Genomic DNA, 17,592 nt, shown 5'->3' with positions numbered 1-17,592 from the left:
TTAGGGTTAGGGTTAGGGTTAGGGTTAGGGTTAGGGTTAGGGTTAGGCATAGGACACCAGGCAGGGACCCCACGGACCCAGGCCACCCTTCCTGCCAAAGCCCAACACAGGCCATCTGGAGGGCAGTGGCCGACCTTAAACACAGCCCACGCCCCTCCTCAGGAAACCACCTCGCCTTGGTTCCTGGCCCAGCTCCTGGAGATTGGGGGCGGATGGGGAGCTGAGGGCCTGCCCCCAGGGAGCATTCTGTGCATTCCTGCTGGAGGAGGGGACAATGGAAGGTGCCAGCAGGTCGGGAGTCTCAGGGGCCTTTGCCCCTCCCCCAGACCCTCCTAGGAAGGGGCTGGCAGCCAAACTTACCTGGAGGTCTGCCAGCTTGGCCTGTCACATACCTTCCTGGTCCCCCTGCCATTTCTGTCCTTACCACGGTTACCCTGGAGGATCGGCAGGAACCCCCAGGAGACAACAGACCCTCCCCCCCGGGGGGCCCTCCACTCCCCCTTGGGGATGAACTGGGCTGCAAGGCACTTACATGGGCCTTGCACGCAAGGGCACATGTGGTCACTAGCACCTCTTTTGGGGTGTCATTGCTGTGCTCAGAAGCCCAGCGTGGCGTGCAGGCCGCGGTGGCTCCTGGCTCGAGCTGCCTGGCACCCCTCACCCACCGCCAGGTCCACGTCAGGAGGCACTGGCCCACACCGAACGGGGACCAGGCTTGCTCTGCAGCGGATCTGGCAGCAGAGTCCCGGGGTCCGCAGAGAAGGCCTGGCCAGGGCCTCATTCTGTGCTCAGTGAGCTCCCAGCAGGCCTGAGCAGCTGGCCTCTGCCCGCTCCCCGGCCTTGGTCCTCCTCCCACCCACCCACGCCCTCCTTGTAGCCCACGGGCCACCGCCTGTGCTGGCTGATTTCCCCTGTGCCCACTGTCACAGGGCCTTTGCACCTGCAATCCCCCTGCCTGGGATACCTCCACTCTGTGTTGGCAAGTGAACTCGGATCGGTTCGTCCCTTAGGTGGTCTCCTCAGGTGCTCAGGGAAGCCATCCCGACCCCCCAGGTGGCTCTTGCAGGGTTGGGGCCCCTCAAGGCAGCCATAGGTATGGCTAATAGCACATGGGCTAATCGGGCCCCTACCCAGGGTGAAGAGCCACAGTTGCTGAGCTCCGGCAGCCTGGGAGGGTTGCGGGCCAGGCCCCTCGCCAAGGTGGGGGGGCAGGGGGCGAACAGGCTGGCTTGCCTGCCCCCAGAGCAGGAAGACCAGGTCATCCTTGAGCACAGCTGTGTGCCAGGCCTGGTGCTCGGCCACGGATGTGCTGGGGAGCAAGATGGGCCAGGGCCGCACTCCTGGGGCTGCTGTCCGAGCCAGGGGGACGGTCAGTGAAAAACGAAGCTAGAAAGTGCTGTGCGCACAGTGAGGTCCTTCACGCGGTAGGACAGCAGAGCGGGACCCAGAAACCAGCCTGGGCGGCCACAGACTCACCTCCAGCTCTGCCTGCACGGACTGAAAGCGTTCGGCCGGGAAAGGTGCGCGGGTCTCCAGGATCAAACGTAGAATTGCACACAGTCCAGCGGGTCCCCTTGTGGGTACGAACCAACATTGCAAGCAGGGGCTCGGAGCGCTGTCTGCACCCCCACGTTCGCGGCACCCTTCCCAGCGGCCAAGGGGTGGAAACAACCCGTGTCGTTCGATGGGACCGCCGGATGTCGTCTTTCTTACAGCAGAACGGTGTTCAGATTCCGCTTACGGGAAATACCTAAAGGGTCACGCTGCTGGAGACAGGGCGCAGTGGGGGAGGGGGGGGGGAGGAGGCCCTGACCGCTGGGTTCTACGAGACCCACTGGGGACTCCCCTGGAGTCCCGGGAGGGCTGAGCTGGTGAGGACCCCAGGAGATGGAACCAGGGGGAGGGAGCAGGGCGGGAGGCCTGCTGGGGGGCAGTTTGGGGGAACGTGGCCTCTCGTGTGGGCTGCGTGAGCCCCTGGATAGTTCCCGCTGGAGTCAGAGGCCCCGGGAGTCAGACCAGATGTGGCCAGGGACCAGTGCGTGGGGATGCAGGGTCCCTGCCGTCACCTGTGCTCACCGCTGCCCCAAAGCCAGTGGTCTGTGAGCATCTGGCCACGCGGTCGAACTGCCCTCCACCAAAGACCTAGCGGCTCCCCGAGCCACGCTGCCAGCTTGGTCCTCCCCCACTTGCTACACCTCCTCCTGGGCTCCTGTCCTGCTGAACCACAATCTGCGTTGCGCTGCCCCCCCCCCCCACATGACCAGTGTGCACGTTAGGATCTGAGGTGCACTGGTCCACACTGGGATCCGTGGGGAGCGCCGTCGGGCCCTGCCTGGCCTGCCCTCCACCCCCGTGGGCCCCGTGGGCCCCTGCCTGAGACCCACAGGCCCTGCTGGCTGCCAGCTGTGGACCCGGAGCCCTCGGGGATGGATGGAGGGGACGTGATGGCTCAGACCCCAGACTCCAGGGAGCACAGTCCCCAGGCAGGACCGCTGGACCTGGGGTCTGCACGTGCAGGCTCTTTCTCCAGGAGCTTTCACCCACTGTCAGGCAGCTAGAGGGCAGCTGGGCCCCTCAGATTCAAATCTGGGTCTGGTCCTGTGCGGAAAGCCGGGCGCTTGCTGGTCTGGAGGCACGGAAAGACTAAAGCCATTCAGCCAGAGGTGGTGGCGCCAGCGCAGTGGGCCCGGGTGTGTCCACCAGCAGAGCTGGTGGGTTAGGAGGGGACACATCCGCTCTGCTCTCTTGCCCGCCGACCCGCTGGACCCTCCTCTCCATGCCCCGCTGCCTCTCCGAGGGCCGCTTCACCTTGTCTGCAGGGGTCGTGAGGTTTAAGTCCTCTGATGCGGTGACTCCTCTCCGTGCCTTCACCTAAAACCTCAGCGTGGGCTGCGGGCCGTCCCTCACCTTGGGGCTCCCCACTGAGCCCCAAGGCTGGGAGCAGAGTGGCCTCGAGGGGCACGCCTCCTCCGAGCCCCCAGCAGCCCTGCTCCTGGGCCCACCGCAGGCATGGCCTACCCCCGGACGGGCCCCTGGGGGTGGTGTGGAGCATGGCGGGGTGATGGGCCACCCCAGCTGTGGCTCCCACTCCTCCTTTCCCTCCACTGCCATTCTGGCTCGCAAGACATCCGAGTTCCCCGGCAAGGGGTCTTGGGCCTGCTCTCCGCTCAGACGGGCAGCACAGAGGAGGCCCCGGGCCTCTACGCTCCAAGCCCTGACCCAGGTGACACGCCTCACGTAGACTCTCCGGGGCTCGGGAGGGCAGGGGGAGCCCATGACCCACAGCTAGCCATCGACCGGGAGGAGCTGGCAGGAGGGCCCATGCAGCGAGCCCCTGCAGTCACTCCATGTGGCTGTCCCCGGGGGGGTCCCCCTCACAACCCCCCCCCCCCCCCCCCGCCGGAGGAGAAAGGGATGTGTGCTGTCCCTCGTCCCTGCCTGTGTGTGGCCATGCGGTCACGTGTCCCAGAATTGCCCTGTGGCCCGTGGGGTCCCCTCAGATGGCCACGGTCTGGGCTTCCCCAGGGAAAAAAGCCAAAAGTGACAGATGGGGGGTGGGGGGGCATCCCCTGCCCCTTGAGGACCCGACTGTCTGCTCTGGGTGGTGACTGGGGCTGCAAGGGAGACTGAATCCAGCCCTGCCCGGTGGACACCAGGGCCCTGGTCCCTGCTGGCCGTGGCCATCATCCTCGTCATCTGTCTTTTGTCCTGGAAAATTCTTCTTCTTTTTTTTTTTTCAATGTTTATTTATTTTGAGAGAGGGAGTGAGGAGCAGAGAGAGAGTGAGTGGATCAAAAGTCAGATGCTTGACCAACTGAGCCACCCAGGCGCCCCCGTCCTGGAGAAAGTGGGCCTTCCGGTCACCAGGTGTGGCCTTAGCTCAGGCCTGGCCTACGTGCTGGTGACACGTCCCCATGGCTGCTGGAACGCCTGCCCCACCGGGGAACTGCCACAGCCCTGTGTCCACTGGGTCCAGGTACCTCCTTGTTTTTTAAGTTTATTTATTTGAGAGAGAGAGAGAACGGCACATCGGGGGAGGCAGGAGCCAGGTCGAGAGTGTCTCCCCAGTGAACAGAAAGGGCGAAGGTGCTAGAGGGTGTGGGGTCCCGGCCCCCGCTGGTGGTGGGACCTGCCCCCTCCCCGCCCCCCACGCTCCACACCCGGCCCCAGCCAGGGCATCCTGGGCTGGGCGTGCCTGGCTCCAGACAGGTGTGTGAGCAGGGGCAGACCCTCTCCCTGACTCCCCTCCAAAGCGGCGCAGGGGAGGGGTTTCCCCTGGGCATTTCACCAAAGGCCTGGACAGACGGCTGGGTTGACTCCTCTGGATTGTAGAAGCCACCTCTCCCAAACCCGGGCAGAGCAGGCTCGTTCTGGTCGGTCGGAGCTTGTAACTGAGGCACAGTAAGAACCAGAGGTTCCTAAACTTCCTTGAGGGGTCACGGCTTGTCAGCCTGCACCGCGGCCACCCTGGCAGAGACGGGCTTTTCCTCTGCTGGCACTGGCTTAGTTGGTGTCGGCACACAGACCCCGCTCCAGGCTGGAGGGGGGGGCCCCGGCAGCTCGGCGCTGGGGCTGGGGCTCGCCCCCTCCGCTCGCTGGCTTGCTCGCCAACCCTGGGCCCCGCGGCTCCGCTGAGAGTGGGTCCTCAGGCGGCGGCTGGAGACTGCGGAGCTCGCCTGCCCCCCCCCCCCCCAGCTCCTCCAGCCTCTGCTTCCGCTGGACCCTCTTCTGCAGCCGGACCAGCGCCCCGGGACCCTGCGGCCGGAGGGGGACTGCTGTGCACGGGGGCCATCTGAGGCCGCGCCCCACGGGGCCCGGGGACATCTGTGAGTCCTCGGAGGCGAGTTTGGATCCCTTACACAGAAGGAAACTGGGTGAGTATTTTGGTTCCGCGTCAGCGGCGGCGGACTTGGTGGCTCTCCGTGCACGTGAATTAGGGCAGCACCGTTTCGGCTTCTGCGCGCCTCCCCTCAGTTTAAATCGGATGCTCCCATCTCCTTCCTCTTTTGTCCTAAATTTCCACCGCTTTGTGCAGCTGCACAGCAGCTGTGGCTTCCTGCTCCCGAGAAGGCTGAGGCGCGGGGTGGCTTCGCGGACTCCCCTCCTCCCGGGAGGGACGGCGGAGCCTGGCCCGGTCACGCCAGGGCGGGCGCAGCAGCTGGGGGACAGTCTGTGCCTCCTGCAGGACACAGGTGAGGGCCGGGCACACACTGCCCGGAAGCGGGCCTCGGAGGCGCAGCCGGGGACGGCCAGGGAAGACCCGTGCGAGGGCGCCGGGGGCCAGGTCCGAGGCGGCGGCTACCTGCCCAGGAGAGCTCTGCCAAAGGCAGCCGCCCATCCCCACGGACGCTCCTGGAGGGAGACGCTCCCCCGAGGACACCGAGCTCGCAGAGCACGGAGTGACCCTGGACACAGTCGTGCGGAAAGCGTCAAGGGCCTACGGGCACGAGAACATGCCGTCCTCAGGGTCCACCCCGAGGTGAAGGTGTTAGGACGCGGGGCCTTGGGGAGCGGAGGGGGTCGTGGGGTGGAGCCTCAGGGGAGGGACTCCAGAGCTCCCTCGCGGCTCCCGCCGCGGGAGGACACAGCGAGAAGTCTGCCGGTGCAGGATCCTGGCCTCGCAGCCTCCAGAGCCGTGGTCGTGGGGCCGTCGGTGGTGTTGGGTTATGGCCGCGGGGATGCCCTGAGATAGGACAGCGCTTCACCCCTGTTCGTCCATCCCACAGCTGTGCCAGCATGCCGCACCCCCGGAGGTCTGGCCACCTACCCCTGAGGTCAGGACCTGGAACACGTCTGGGCCACGAAGGGCCTTCCTGCCCTGTCCCAGGGCCATCTCATCTCCCTGACGCAGCCTCGGCCCCTGGCTTCCACACCTTCCCCAGAAGAGGGCCACCCAGAGCTCTGGCCCACCGGGGCGGTGTGGGGACGGACATCAGGAGTCCCCCACCTTCCCCTCTGCAGCTCCTGCTAGTGGGAAACACCTGCTCCGGTTACCCTCCCGCTGTGGGAAGAGCCTCGTGCAGCAGCAGCCCTGTCCCCTCCGGACTGTGAGTCCGGCCGCTCTGGCTTTCCTCTCCCCCATCTTGCAGGGAAAGCTGGTCCCGGAGGGGAGGGAACACGGCACAGCACAGCGTCCAAGAAACAAGGCCCTTCACGCGGGTCAGCTCAGGACCATCTGACCCAGACGCGGGAAGGGTTTCGGCTTTCTACAGCAGTCTGTTTTCAAGGCAGGGACACGGGGACAGTGGCCATGGGGGGCTCCCCTGGTCCCCTCGGAGAGCACCTGGGGGAAACACCGGTGCCGGTGGGCCGGGCCAGGACCTGTCCACCCCGCCCTGCTCGGTCTCTGGGTGAACAGAAAACACACCTGCACACAGGGGCACGCGCACGTGTGAGTGCACACGCACGCACACGCACGCACACACACGCACACCCCAGCCACGCGGCGGGCCGAAGGGGCTGCACTGCTCTAAAATGCACACTCACCACATGCGTGGTGCTGAGCACGGGCTGGACCCACTCCAGGCTGTGTCATCGGCGGGACCCTCGCGCCACATCCGGGAGCCTGGAGCCCCTTACGTCAGGCCGTCAGGCCGTGTTGTAAATAACGAACTCACATTCCATCACCCAAGGGCTGCCCCTGCCCCTGCCCTGTGCAGGAGGAGAGTTCTGGGGGTCCAGGCGGTGGGAGAATGGAGCAGGGGTGCGGCTGGGCCGCTGCAAAGACCTAGAAACGCACCACCTCTGCTCACCTGAGTTGGCAGGGCGTCAGGAGGGGGCCCCGGGTGCCTGGGGCCGGGGGACTCCCGGGGAGGACTCCTGACCCCAGTGAGGGCAGGCAGGTCGCCGTTCCCTGCCCTTCTGAGACCGCGGCACCCGGCGCAAAAGCCCTGAGGCCTCTTCTGGGTCCACCTGGAAGGAAAGGGCCCGCAGCCCCGGCCCGGCCTCCTGTGCCCCGGGGACCTGGACCCGGCCCCACGGTGGGGGCACCTCGCCGGCACCGCACAGGGGACGCACCGCCACCTGACTGCTCACTGCTCTTCTCCCCGTGACATCGCATCACCGTGGGCCTGGACTGATTGATCTCCGCATGAATATTCATGCGGCATTTCAGCCAGGACTAGGCATGAATATTCTCAGGAAGGGGACCGGATGGCGGTCAGCACGCTGATGCCCACGCGCTGGTCAGGCTTGCACATCAGCACATCGGCCGGTGGGCCCATGGGCTTTTGTCTGAACACTCGCCCACGGATAGGACTGCCACGCAGAGGTCGGTGGGGTGCCCCAGGCCCTGCCCTGCCCAAACACACAGACCTCCCCACCCAGCGACCTAGCCTAGCCGCCCCCACCCCATCTTCCTGTGGCCTCCCCCCTGCCTTTCCAGACTCCTCCTGGGCCTCCAGGCCCACACCGGTCCCCACCCTGCCCCAGGTGTCTGCCCCCAGCCCATGGCCCCCTCCGTGACAGGCATGCTGAGGAAGGGCCCGTCTCCGCTCAACCCCGTTCACAGGGCGCCAGCACCTTCCTGGCCTGGGGCCTGCCCTCAGTGCCCCGCCCCCCCAGCCACCTGCCACTCTGGGCTCCCCAGCACAGTTAGGAGCAAACCAGGCCCATGCTGGACCCTAGGAGGTTCCGGCTCGTGCCCCCCGGGCTCTGGCCCCAGCTGCCCCCCTCAGCTGGCCAGGCCGGAGCCAAGGACAGGCCAGCACTGCATCGTGTCCCCGCCCAGGGCTGGGGAAGCGTCCCGCCCCAGGTCAGGGTGGTAGGTGAGCTGGTCGAACCGGCCAGAGCTGGAGGAAGTCTGGCCTGGCCTGGGCTCCTGTGAGGCCGCATGGGCCCAGGAGTGGGGCTCTGCCCTCTCTTGGACAAGGGCGCGCTCGCTTCCTGGGCCCAGGTAGCCCTGCTCACCGCGCACCCTCCTCTGCGGCAGGCCCTCCCCCAGCACCAGGCGCAGAGCCGGCCACACAACGAGCGCCACAGCAACCCTGCCAGAGGCCCCGTGTGACACAGCCGCCAGCAGGCCTGGGCACGCTGCCCGCGGGGGGGGGGGGGGGGGAGGAGGGGGGGAAGCGAGGGGGAGGGGCGCAGCCCAGGAGCCGCTGAATCAGCGGCTCCCTCCCGCCCTCCCTGTCCCCTCCGGGCAGGGATGCTGCTGAGGCAGGGCGCTCCCGCCTCTGGGAGCTGTCAGGGAGGCGGCAGCCCCCCGGGGCTGGGATTTCTGGAAAGTGGCTCCCGGGTGCAGAGCAGCGGGCCAGCCTCGAGGGGATGGGAGGAAAGGCCATCCTGGAGGAGCTGGCCCAGAGAGGCCCTTTCCTAACAGCACCGAGGGAGAAAGGAGAAGAAAGCTCGCTCCCTTCCCAGAAAGGGCTGAATCAGCACCGAACGCCCTGCCATGCGCCAGCTCCCTCGCCCAATCGCACGCTGGAAGCGACAGGGACCTCTCAAGGTCAGGGACCAGCCGTATCTGTGCAGGGAGCCCCAGCAGATCGCCCTGTCCCCCGCAGCAGCCCCCGGGGGAGGGGGTCACGCTCCGCTCCAGAAAGGGGCCGTGCCCACCCCAGCCGTCCTCCCAGGTGGGGCTGTGTCCTCCTCCCACCATGCAGCTGGCTGCCCCCCCCCGCCCCGGGAAGGGGGTGCGGGGATGGGGAACGACACGGGGGACTGACTGCCCCTCGAGGTGCGACCTCCTCAGGGGCTGCCAGAAGTGCAGAGAGAGCATGAGGTGTCCGGTCGGCTGCGCCGGGGTCTGCACGGCACCCAGACTTTCTCAAATAAGCATCTGGTTTCCAGAAGCTCCCAAGTCACTGCCCCTCCTGGCCGCCATCCCCTCTGACAGCCCCTCACACCAGCCACGGAGGAGTCAGGCCCTGGGAGTCCCTCAGCAAAGGGACAGACTGGACAGCGAGCCTGAGTGCACAGGAGTGCCCAGAGGCTTCTCCTCCTGCGTCCCAGCACCTGGCTCTGGCCCACAGGGACCCAGCACCTGCGCCTTTGTTCAAGGAAAGTGCTTCCCCGGTTCCTCCTCGCCCCGCCCCCGCCCTGTGCCTCCCTTTGCTTCTGTCCTCACCCTGGCCTCCCTGCGACCTTGCCAACTGGACCATCCTCCTGCCTGGCTTCCCTCTCCCCCACACCCACTGCCTCTAGGCCAAGCCCCAGCCCCACCCCCCAGCTCTCGGGCAGGCTAGGTTCCCAAATCAAGGGCCCACTCGCCCCCACCTCCGTCCTGTCCCATCACCGGGGACAGCACTGCCACTTGCAAAACCTTCCAGATGCTCTCTGAGCCCATCTTCTCCCACATGGAGTCCCGCATGAGCGCCAGGGGCGCCCCCTGCCCTCCCAGCTCACTGGCTCTGGGGTCTGGTCAGGCCAGCTCCGGCTCCGGGCATTTACCAGCATGGCCCTGGGACCTGTGCTCAGGCCAGGCTTCGTCTCCACTTGGCCCCGGCACCTGCTTCCTCGTGGCCCCCGGAAGCCTCCAGGCCTGTAGGTCGTTCCTTTCTTCTCGAAGATGCCGAGCCCACAATGAGCAGATGCTCTGCTCTGAAGAAGACATCTCAGCATGAAGCCTGCTCTCCCCAGAAGCTGCCCTCACAGGTCACCGTCCCCAGCTGAGCCAGCCACCGCCTCACGTGGTGCCCCGGGGCCCGGACCACTGTGAGTGGCAGCTCCTTAACTGAAACCTCACATCCCTCCTGCCGTCCACCCGCCCGGGACCCTGCATGTTGTCCTCGAAGAGAGGGGCTGAGGGCAGGGGTGACTTCGGCCCCGAGGTGGGTGGGAGTTGGCGGGAAACCCCTCACTGGACGGCACCTCAAACCCCGAGGGCTCGCGCTCACCGAGCACCATCACAGCCTGCTTGGTCCGCTACCTGGGAGCCACGGGACCCGGGTCAGGCCTCAGCGTCCCGCGAGGCCGGTGGCGCAGCAGCGCCCCCACCACGCAGGCCTCGGGCGCCTGGGAAGACAGCACCCCCCCTGGCCTCAAACCAGGCGAGGCCCCGGGAAGGCCGGCGTCCTGAGGCGGACCACGCCTACAGGTGCACGCCCGGCCTGGCCCCAAGGGCCGCCCGAGGCGGGACAAACGCCACCTCCTGAGCAGCCTCTGCCACTCTCGGGGATGTTACCAGCTCTGCCATCGAAGGCTACCCCCCACATGACTTGGATTGTTTTCTTCTGAGAAAACCCTCCGTTCCACAAGATTCCGGAGGCCGCAGAGAACGGCCTCTGCGTGGCACTTTCTGGCTGCCACGGCAGCTTGGAGGGATGCTGCCCTCGTCGGTGACCTGGGAGAAGTCAGACACGGGCGTCCCTGCACAGAAGCCAGGAAACCCTGACAAGCTGAGGGCGCTAAGTAATCAGGCGTCTGTCATCTTTCCGAGTGTTTTGGTCACTTACGCTTTTTTCTCAGTAGCCTCCACACCCAACGTGGGGCCTGAACTCCCCACCCTGAGATCTGAGACGCGCACGCTCTGCGGGCTGGGCCGGTCGGGCGCCCCACGTGCTTTTGGTTAAACAAGAACCACGACTTTAGTTTTCAGCCAGGGTTCTCTCCGCACACACGTATCTTCCCCTGAAGTGGAACTCACGCTGCGCTCACTCCTGTGACCTGTTCCCACTCACCGCACGGGCGTCTCCTCGCCCTGTAAGGACCCTTCACGCCCGTCTGCTGGTGGGAGTCGGCCCTCGTGGACCCGGCCAGGGCCCCCCGCCAGCGCTGCCACTGTCCCTGCCATCCCGACCGGGTCCCCAGGACTTCGAGGTCAAGGTGGGCCCGCCAAAGCCCACCACGCCTGTCCCTCCCCTGGCATCACAGGTGACCGCTTCAACACGTTCCCAGTGTTACTCGTGACAGACGCCATCTGCGACGTTTTCGGTTGGTTACATCCTTAAAAAATAAAATCAGATTTTGAGCTTTAAACAATCACTCCGTCAACACGTTAAAAAAATAAGTTTAATGCAGGTGGCTCATTTCAATAAAGAATTTAACAGGCACTCGAGACGCGGAGTATCTTTGTGTTCAGTGCGCCACCCCCTCGCACGGCCGGACCCCTCCTGCCGTCCTGACTTCGCGGACACGTGCCCACCCCACCGACGGGAGCTCTGGGGGAATCCGAGCCAATTAACACGAAACAAAACTTTGAGGAAACAGCATGACTTAGTGCAAAAGATTCTGCGGCGCTGAGCAGCGGCGTGCACGCAGGTCAGCTCCCCGCCTGCCGTCCGGGAACTAAGAGAACTGCGAACCAGGAGCCTTCGGGCCGCCCTCGGGTCGGCGACCTGGAAGCTGCAAGTCAGAGCACGGTTCGCCGCCGAGCGCCCTTCGCCTTCTCCACCTGACTTGGGGGCTCTCTTCCCGTGGGACCCAACCGTCCGACAGCTCCCTACCGCCGCCACCGGACTGCCCGGCCAGGCAGGGTCAAAGGGGCGCTGCCCACGCCCGGGGGTGGGGGTGGGGACAAGCTAGGGTGAAGCGTGGGTCTGTCACTCCCTAGTATGGGGCCGTGTCCTGTCCCTGGTCTCTGCCTGTTGCCCCAGCACGATTATTCAAAGAGCCTTCTCACCTGCCCAGAGACCCACGGTGACTACTGAGCCCCCAGGCCACTCTGTCCTCCTCCGACAGAGAAGCCCAAGGCCAGGGGTCCGGGCAACACATGGGCCCCCGCTGGACTACCAGCCCTTTGTTCTCTCCCGCCCCCCGTGCATTTCTGCCTTTCACTCCACAGCTGCTCTGGCGGCCACCAGGGCAGGAGCACGGGGCTGAACGTCCCTGGCTTAAAGGCCCGGCCCTGGGGCACAGGCGTAACTCTGAGAGGTGCTTTTTACACAGAAGCTTTGCTTGTGCTTCTGCGGTGCCCGCTCAGGCCGTGCTGCACCTCCTCGAGACCTCTGACGTCAGCTCCGTGCACGTGCGGTTCCCTTCCAGCCACCCCTCCGAGGAAGAGAAGCCAGAGCCCCTCCCCCAGCAAGCAAGGAGTTAAGCTGCCTCCTCAGAAATCCACACTTGAAGAGGCTGTGGCATCCAACCTGACGTCAACAAACCGGCCGAAGAAGACAGGCCTGCCCCGGACCCAGCACTGCCCAGGGCCGGCCCCTGATCTAGGGAAGCTGCCAAGGCCGCCCGCACCCCCACCGGACTGCATCTAAGCAAACCAACAAGACCCTGAAGCCTGGCCTGGGACGCAGGACCCCCTACGCCTCTCAGGGTCGCAGACGCAGAGTGTGCGAGCCGTGCCCGGATTCGGTGGCCCAGGGCAGAGGGAACAGCCTCGTGGCAGTGCGGTACCTCAGCAAGCTGAGCCCGACGCTCCCCTGAGGCTGGGGCAGGGGCTGGGGGTTCGCGGGAAGGGGGCCGGCGGCTGGCCAGGACGGACTCGCACACCCCGGCCCACGCCTGTGTGCCGGACAGGCAGCAGGGACGCACAGGCTCCCCCGGGGCAGACGGGGCCAACGGGGCCCACCCTGGCAGCGCGGGGGCCGGAAGTACAGGCTGGCGGCCACGGGCGCTGTACCGACGCGGGCACACCAGGAGGATCGGGGCGGAAATCCGGCAGCAGAGGGGGCACCGGCGTCCCCTTCGCGGCGCAGCCTCAGCCCCCCTCCCCCACGGGCTGGGGGCGGGGCGGACGCCGCGGCCGACCCCCATCCGTGAGCCGGCTTGGGAAGAACAAGGACCTGACCTACCCCGTCGAGGAGAACGCGGCCACAGGCGCACCCACCGCCGCCGGTCGGGCCAGAGAAACCCCAGAGCCAGGCCCGCCGCTGCCCCTCACATGTCCACGAAGACCATGAAGCACCAGCCCAGGCCCCCAACCAGCAGCACGGTTACTCGGATCCCGTAGATGAGCAGCTCGTTCAGGAGGCGGAAGTCGACGCGCCGGCGGCCAAGCAGCAGCAGCAGCACCGACAGCTTGAGCTGGAAGCGCAGCAGGACGCGCACGCCCAGGTACTGCAGGCAGAAGAGGGCGGCCAGCGCGCCCCACAGCGTGGCCGTGAACAGGCTGCAGCTGAAGTACAGCAGGAAGCGGATGAAGCCGTAGAGCCAGCGCGCCCGGATGTAGACGTCGAAGTTGTTGTACTTAGTGCGCGCCGGGCGGGAGGTGCGCGCCGGCCCGCAGGCTGCGTGCAGGCAGGTGGTGTGCGGGCCGTGGAAGGAGCGCACCCGCCGCGGGATGGGCATGACCGGCATTGGGGCCCGGGCGGTGGTGCTAGCTTGTGGCAGCGGTGGTGTCCGGGCAGTGGTCAGCATAGGCGTCATGGGCACCTAGGCCTGGAAGCCAGCAGCTGAGCCCTGGGGGAGGCGGTGGCCTGCAGGAAAGCGACAAAGAGGAGCCGGGTCAGCCCCGGGACGATGTGAGCAGGTGCATCCGTTCTGGGAAAGCAGCCAGCCCTGGGGCCGCAGCGGAACTGAGTCTAGGTCAGGGGGATCTGCTGGGGCTGGGGGGGCGGGGAGTGTTGCTCTTTCCACAGGCACTACTGGGGACATTTCACGGGGACACAGACGGATGAGTTCGCCTCAGCAACTTGACAGGCCAAGTGCTGTAGACAGCGGGTTGCGGGGCTCCGAGGTCACCTGCCGGGCCTGAACCCTGGCGCGGTCACCCACTACGAGCAAGCTGGAGCGGTTTACGTCACCCTCCCATCCCTGCTCTGCAAAGCAGGGATGCTCGCTGCGCTGTGCTCCCCGGGGTGCTGGGGGTTAGCTGGTGGCCGTGCCCGGCAGGCGGAGGACAGCTGACTGCCAGTGGTGCCATCACAGGCCCACAGGTTGGGCGCAAGGAAAGGAGAACTAAATACCAAGTGGCTCTCTGGTAACTGCCACTCACAGGTCGCCTAAATAACTTGTGGGTGGAAAAACATGCAAGTACAGGACGTGTGAGACCGGGGCGGCCAGGTTGGTTGCGGGCTCGGGAGACACATCACACGGGGGCCCTGCCACGGGGACGCGGGGTCTGCGCTGAGGGTCGCGGAGGCGGCGGCCGGGCGCGCCCAGCTTCCCGCAGGCTTGGCCAGAACCTGGTCCCGCGCCTCCGGGCGGCTCCGCGCGGCTCGCCTCGGCCCGGCCTCGTCCGCAGGGTCCCCGCCCGCTCCCTGCTCGTCGCGGGGACGCGCCCGCCGCCGCCCCCACGCACGGTCCTCCAGCGTCGGCGCCGCGGGCTTCTGGGGCGGGCGAGGACCGGCGGGGACCCAGCACGCGGCGGCCGCCCGCCACCCCGGGGCAGGCCCGCCCGCCGCTCACCAGGTGCCCTCTCCGCGCCGGCGTCGGGGGAGGCCGGCGGTGCGGGCGGCCGGGCCGGCGGGTCCCCCCGGCACGAGGGGCTGCAGGAGCAGGGCGGCCGCATCATGGTGCCGAGGGCGCGGCGACTGCGGGTCCCGGCCGCTCACGCGTCTCCGCCCGAGGGCGCCCCGGAGGGCCCGGGGCTCGCGCGCCCGGCGGCCGGCAGCGTTTGGCCCAGCGTGGGAGCCGTAGCGCCGTCCCTCCGCGGCCACCGTAGGGCTTCCCTCCCACCCCTCCGCCCGTGCCGACACCGAAGGCGCCTCCCTTCCCCCTGCTCGGGCCGACTGCGAGCGGCCGGAACGCGGCCCTTCCCCAGGGCGTGCGTGCTTACGTGCCTGCGTGCGCGCGCGGCCCTTAACGTTGCCGACCGAACCCTCGCACCGCGTACGCCGCCGGCGGCTCGCTCTGTCTTGCGCAGGCGCAGATCGCGGGCGGCTCCTCCGCGCACGCGCCGCGGTGCCCGAGGCGGCTGGCAGTGCGCAGGCGCGCGCCCGCGGGGGCTGGGCTGCGAGCGGCGCGCTCCTCGAGTTGCTGCTGAGGGTCCACGCTGGTCCCGCACCGGCCGCGGCCGTTCGCGTGTGCGACCCGCAAGGCTGCGGCCGGGCGGGGGGACGGGGACGGGGGGCGACTCCAGCCGCAGCCCTGGGCTTGCCCCTTCCTGGGACAATGAGGATGCAGTGCAGACTTAAGCGTTTCGACCCGACTGGGTGTCAGCGTCGCGGGGACACTGGGTGCCCCTAGAGTGTCCGAGTCCTCTCAAGCTTGGGGGTCTGCGGGCCACACACTCGTGGACGCGGCTGTCTGTGCCACCGGGGGCTGGGCTTGGTCGCAGTTGTCTGTGGACGCTGATGGACACCTTCACGGTAGCTGCCGGTGGGCTGCCCTCCTCCAGGCTGGCCACCGGGCTCTCCCCATCCGCCGGCACCCCTGAAGTTAGCCTAACCCCAGCGCACTCACATCCTAGCTCTGACTCACCGGGCATGCGGTCCTGGTTCTCCGATCGCGCCCAGCTGGTGGGGAGGGTCTGGCAGGGTCAGGATGCGGAGCTGGTGGGGGGAGGCAGGTAGGCCTGAGGCCCGGAGAGGTTTGAAAAGTGCCCACAGCGCCTGTGGAGGGGCAGCGGGAGAAGATGGGAGAGAAGGGGGAGATGTTAAATATTTCTTGAAACGCGGTCTTTCTGTGGCCTGGGATTTTGCAGTGGCCCCTGCTCCACCCTCCACCCTGAGGTGGTGGTTTGCCTCTCCAGCCCCGGGTCCAGCCCTCTCCCCTTGGGCCCCCCCCCCACCCGCCCCACAGGCCCCCTCCTGGGCTCTGTGAGGAAGCCCCATTGCTCTCATACATGACCTTTCCCTTCACACTTGCTTGTTCGGCTCCTCTGCTCCTTCTCCACCTGCCGAGCTCCTACTCACCCTTCAAGACCCCGGTCAAGTATCCTCTCCTCTGGAAGGTGCCTCCAACCACGTATCCCCCCTTCCCGGGCACCCCTTACCCCTCCTGAGTGTGAGTGGAGGGGATTTGTTTCCTCTCGACCATTCCTTTCTTCCATCCCCAAAGTTCCAGTTTGGTTTATAGACCTATGTCCCCCACTGGCTCGGTTTTCTTATCATGGCCCACGGTGAGACATTTCTATTTTGTGATCTAGTGGCCCACACACGTGTTTAAACAGCTCCAGGGGCGCCTGGAGTCTGTTAAGCGTCTGACTTCGGCTCAGGTCACGATCTCGCGGTTTGTGAGTTCGAGCCCCGCGTCGGGCTCTGTGCTGACAGCTCGGAGCCTGGAACCTGCTTCGGATCCTGTGTCTCCCCCTCTCTCTGTCCCTCCCCTGCTCACACTGTCTCTCTCTCTCAAAAATAAATAAACATTTTTTAAAAATTCAACAACTCTAGAAGCTTCACAGAATAGTACTCCGGACCACACAGTCTGATATGTTCTGTTGTTTCACTGCATCAGGATGCTGCTACCTTCTCAGCCGGTTGAGCATCTGGCTCAGGTTGTGATCTCACGGTTCGTGAGTTCGAGCCCCGCGTCGGGCTCTGTGCTGACAGCTCAGAGCCTGGAGCCTGCTTCGGATTCTGTGTCTCCCTCTCGTTTCTGCCCCCGCCCCTCCCCCCCCCGCTCTCTCTCTCTCTCTCTCTCTCAAAAATAAATAAACACTTAAAAAATGTAAGAAAAAGACGCTTCCACCTTGCCACTACAGGTACAGAGCCCTGAGGAGAGTGAGGATGGGGCTGTGTCCTCAGGGCCACCTCGGTGGCAGGGCCAGGGGAAGCCCCTGAACACCTGCTGTGTTTGTTTGCAGGCCCTTGTTTGGGGGTCCGGTGGGGATCCCAATCTTGCTCTCCATCCTGAGCATCCCCCTCCCGGCTGCAGCCCCGGGCCTCCCCACGGGGGTCAGAGCTGCAGCCGGTGGCCTGGCGCCACCTGCTGGGATGCTGCTGGGGTTGCCACAGAGCTGGCTGCCCAGATTGGGGTGGGGAGAGCTGGCAGAAAGGGTCTGAGTCCGTTGGAGGCTTCAGGGCAGGGCCACAAACCAGGGCGCCCCAGACCGAGCCTAACCATTTCTGTGTCGTCTGTGGCTGCTTTCCAGCTGCCGCGGCAGAACCGAGCGGCCCCCCGAGAAGAGAGCCAACGGCCCACAAACCCGAGGACCCCTACTCGTCGGCCTCTGTGAGGTTTGTTGAGCCCTGCTCCCCAGTTTAAACACGGGGAGGACGGCTGCCGTTCTCGGGTCGTGTTTTGACTTCCCAGGCCTCGGCAGGGGTCAAGCGTGACTTCAGGCTCACAGTAACAGCGATGTCATTTGCCGTGTGTCCTTCAGGGGGAAGGCTTCGTCTCGGGGATTCCAGGGAGATCGCGCCTCCCGTGGTCCAGTCAGAGGCCTGAGCAAGCCCCCCAGCTCACAGAGGGGCTCGACGGCCCCGGTCCCTCGCACACAGACGTGGGCTGGGACTCCGCCCCTTGGCTCCGGCTGCCTTATGACCAGATCCGAGCCCCAGGGACCCCACTTCCGGGGATGGGTCAGAGGCTGTGCGGCTTCCACCTCGATGTCCTGACGCCCCCTCCCCGCACCCACCTGCTGTGCTGGTGGACAGTGGGTCACATGGGGGGACCCGCAGGGGCCCTGTGACAGGCACGTGGGGGCATCTGAGGAGTTCGTGGGGAGGCCCTGTGGGGGGCTTCAGTGCCCGGCCCATCTGAGCCCAGCCTTCGTGTGTCCGGGGAAGGTACCAGGCCTGTGAGTGGAGGAGGCTCGTGTGATCACGTGGTGGTCACATGCGGGCCGTACAGGAAGCGCGTAAGGGAGGCAATTTGGAGGGT

At 66.3% G+C, this 17,592-nt stretch overlaps 1 protein-coding gene across 2 annotated transcripts; it reads right to left on the bottom strand.

The window, feature by feature from the left end:
* Positions 1 to 10,932: 10,932 nt before the first annotated feature.
* Positions 10,933 to 14,843, bottom strand: TMEM250 (transmembrane protein 250). 2 transcript variants are annotated; one of them, XM_049631634.1, is made up of 2 exons: positions 14,606 to 14,843; positions 10,933 to 13,304 (listed from the first exon to the last, which is right to left on the bottom strand). In XM_049631634.1, exon 2 carries the CDS (start codon positions 13,252 to 13,254, stop codon positions 12,766 to 12,768), a length of 489 nt encoding a protein of 162 aa, XP_049487591.1. In that variant the 5' UTR covers positions 13,255 to 13,304; positions 14,606 to 14,843; the 3' UTR covers positions 10,933 to 12,765. The 2 variants fall into 2 exon arrangements, with proteins under 2 accessions (XP_049487591.1, XP_049487587.1); XM_049631630.1 differs by lacking the exon at positions 14,606 to 14,843 and adding an exon at positions 14,236 to 14,576.
* Positions 14,844 to 17,592: the final 2,749 nt, after the last annotated feature.

This window comes from Panthera uncia, chromosome D4 (assembly GCF_023721935.1).
Source record: "Panthera uncia isolate 11264 chromosome D4, Puncia_PCG_1.0, whole genome shotgun sequence".
Classification (NCBI taxonomy): Eukaryota; Metazoa; Chordata; class Mammalia; order Carnivora; family Felidae; genus Panthera; species Panthera uncia.
The sequence above is the reverse complement of the archived record's forward strand: the minus strand, read 5'-3'. Positions and strand labels throughout refer to the sequence as shown.

Coding starts and splice junctions, on each gene's coding strand:
- TMEM250 (XM_049631634.1), bottom strand. CDS start 13,254: ATGACGCCTATGCTGACCACTGCCCGGACACCACCGCTGCCACAAGCT.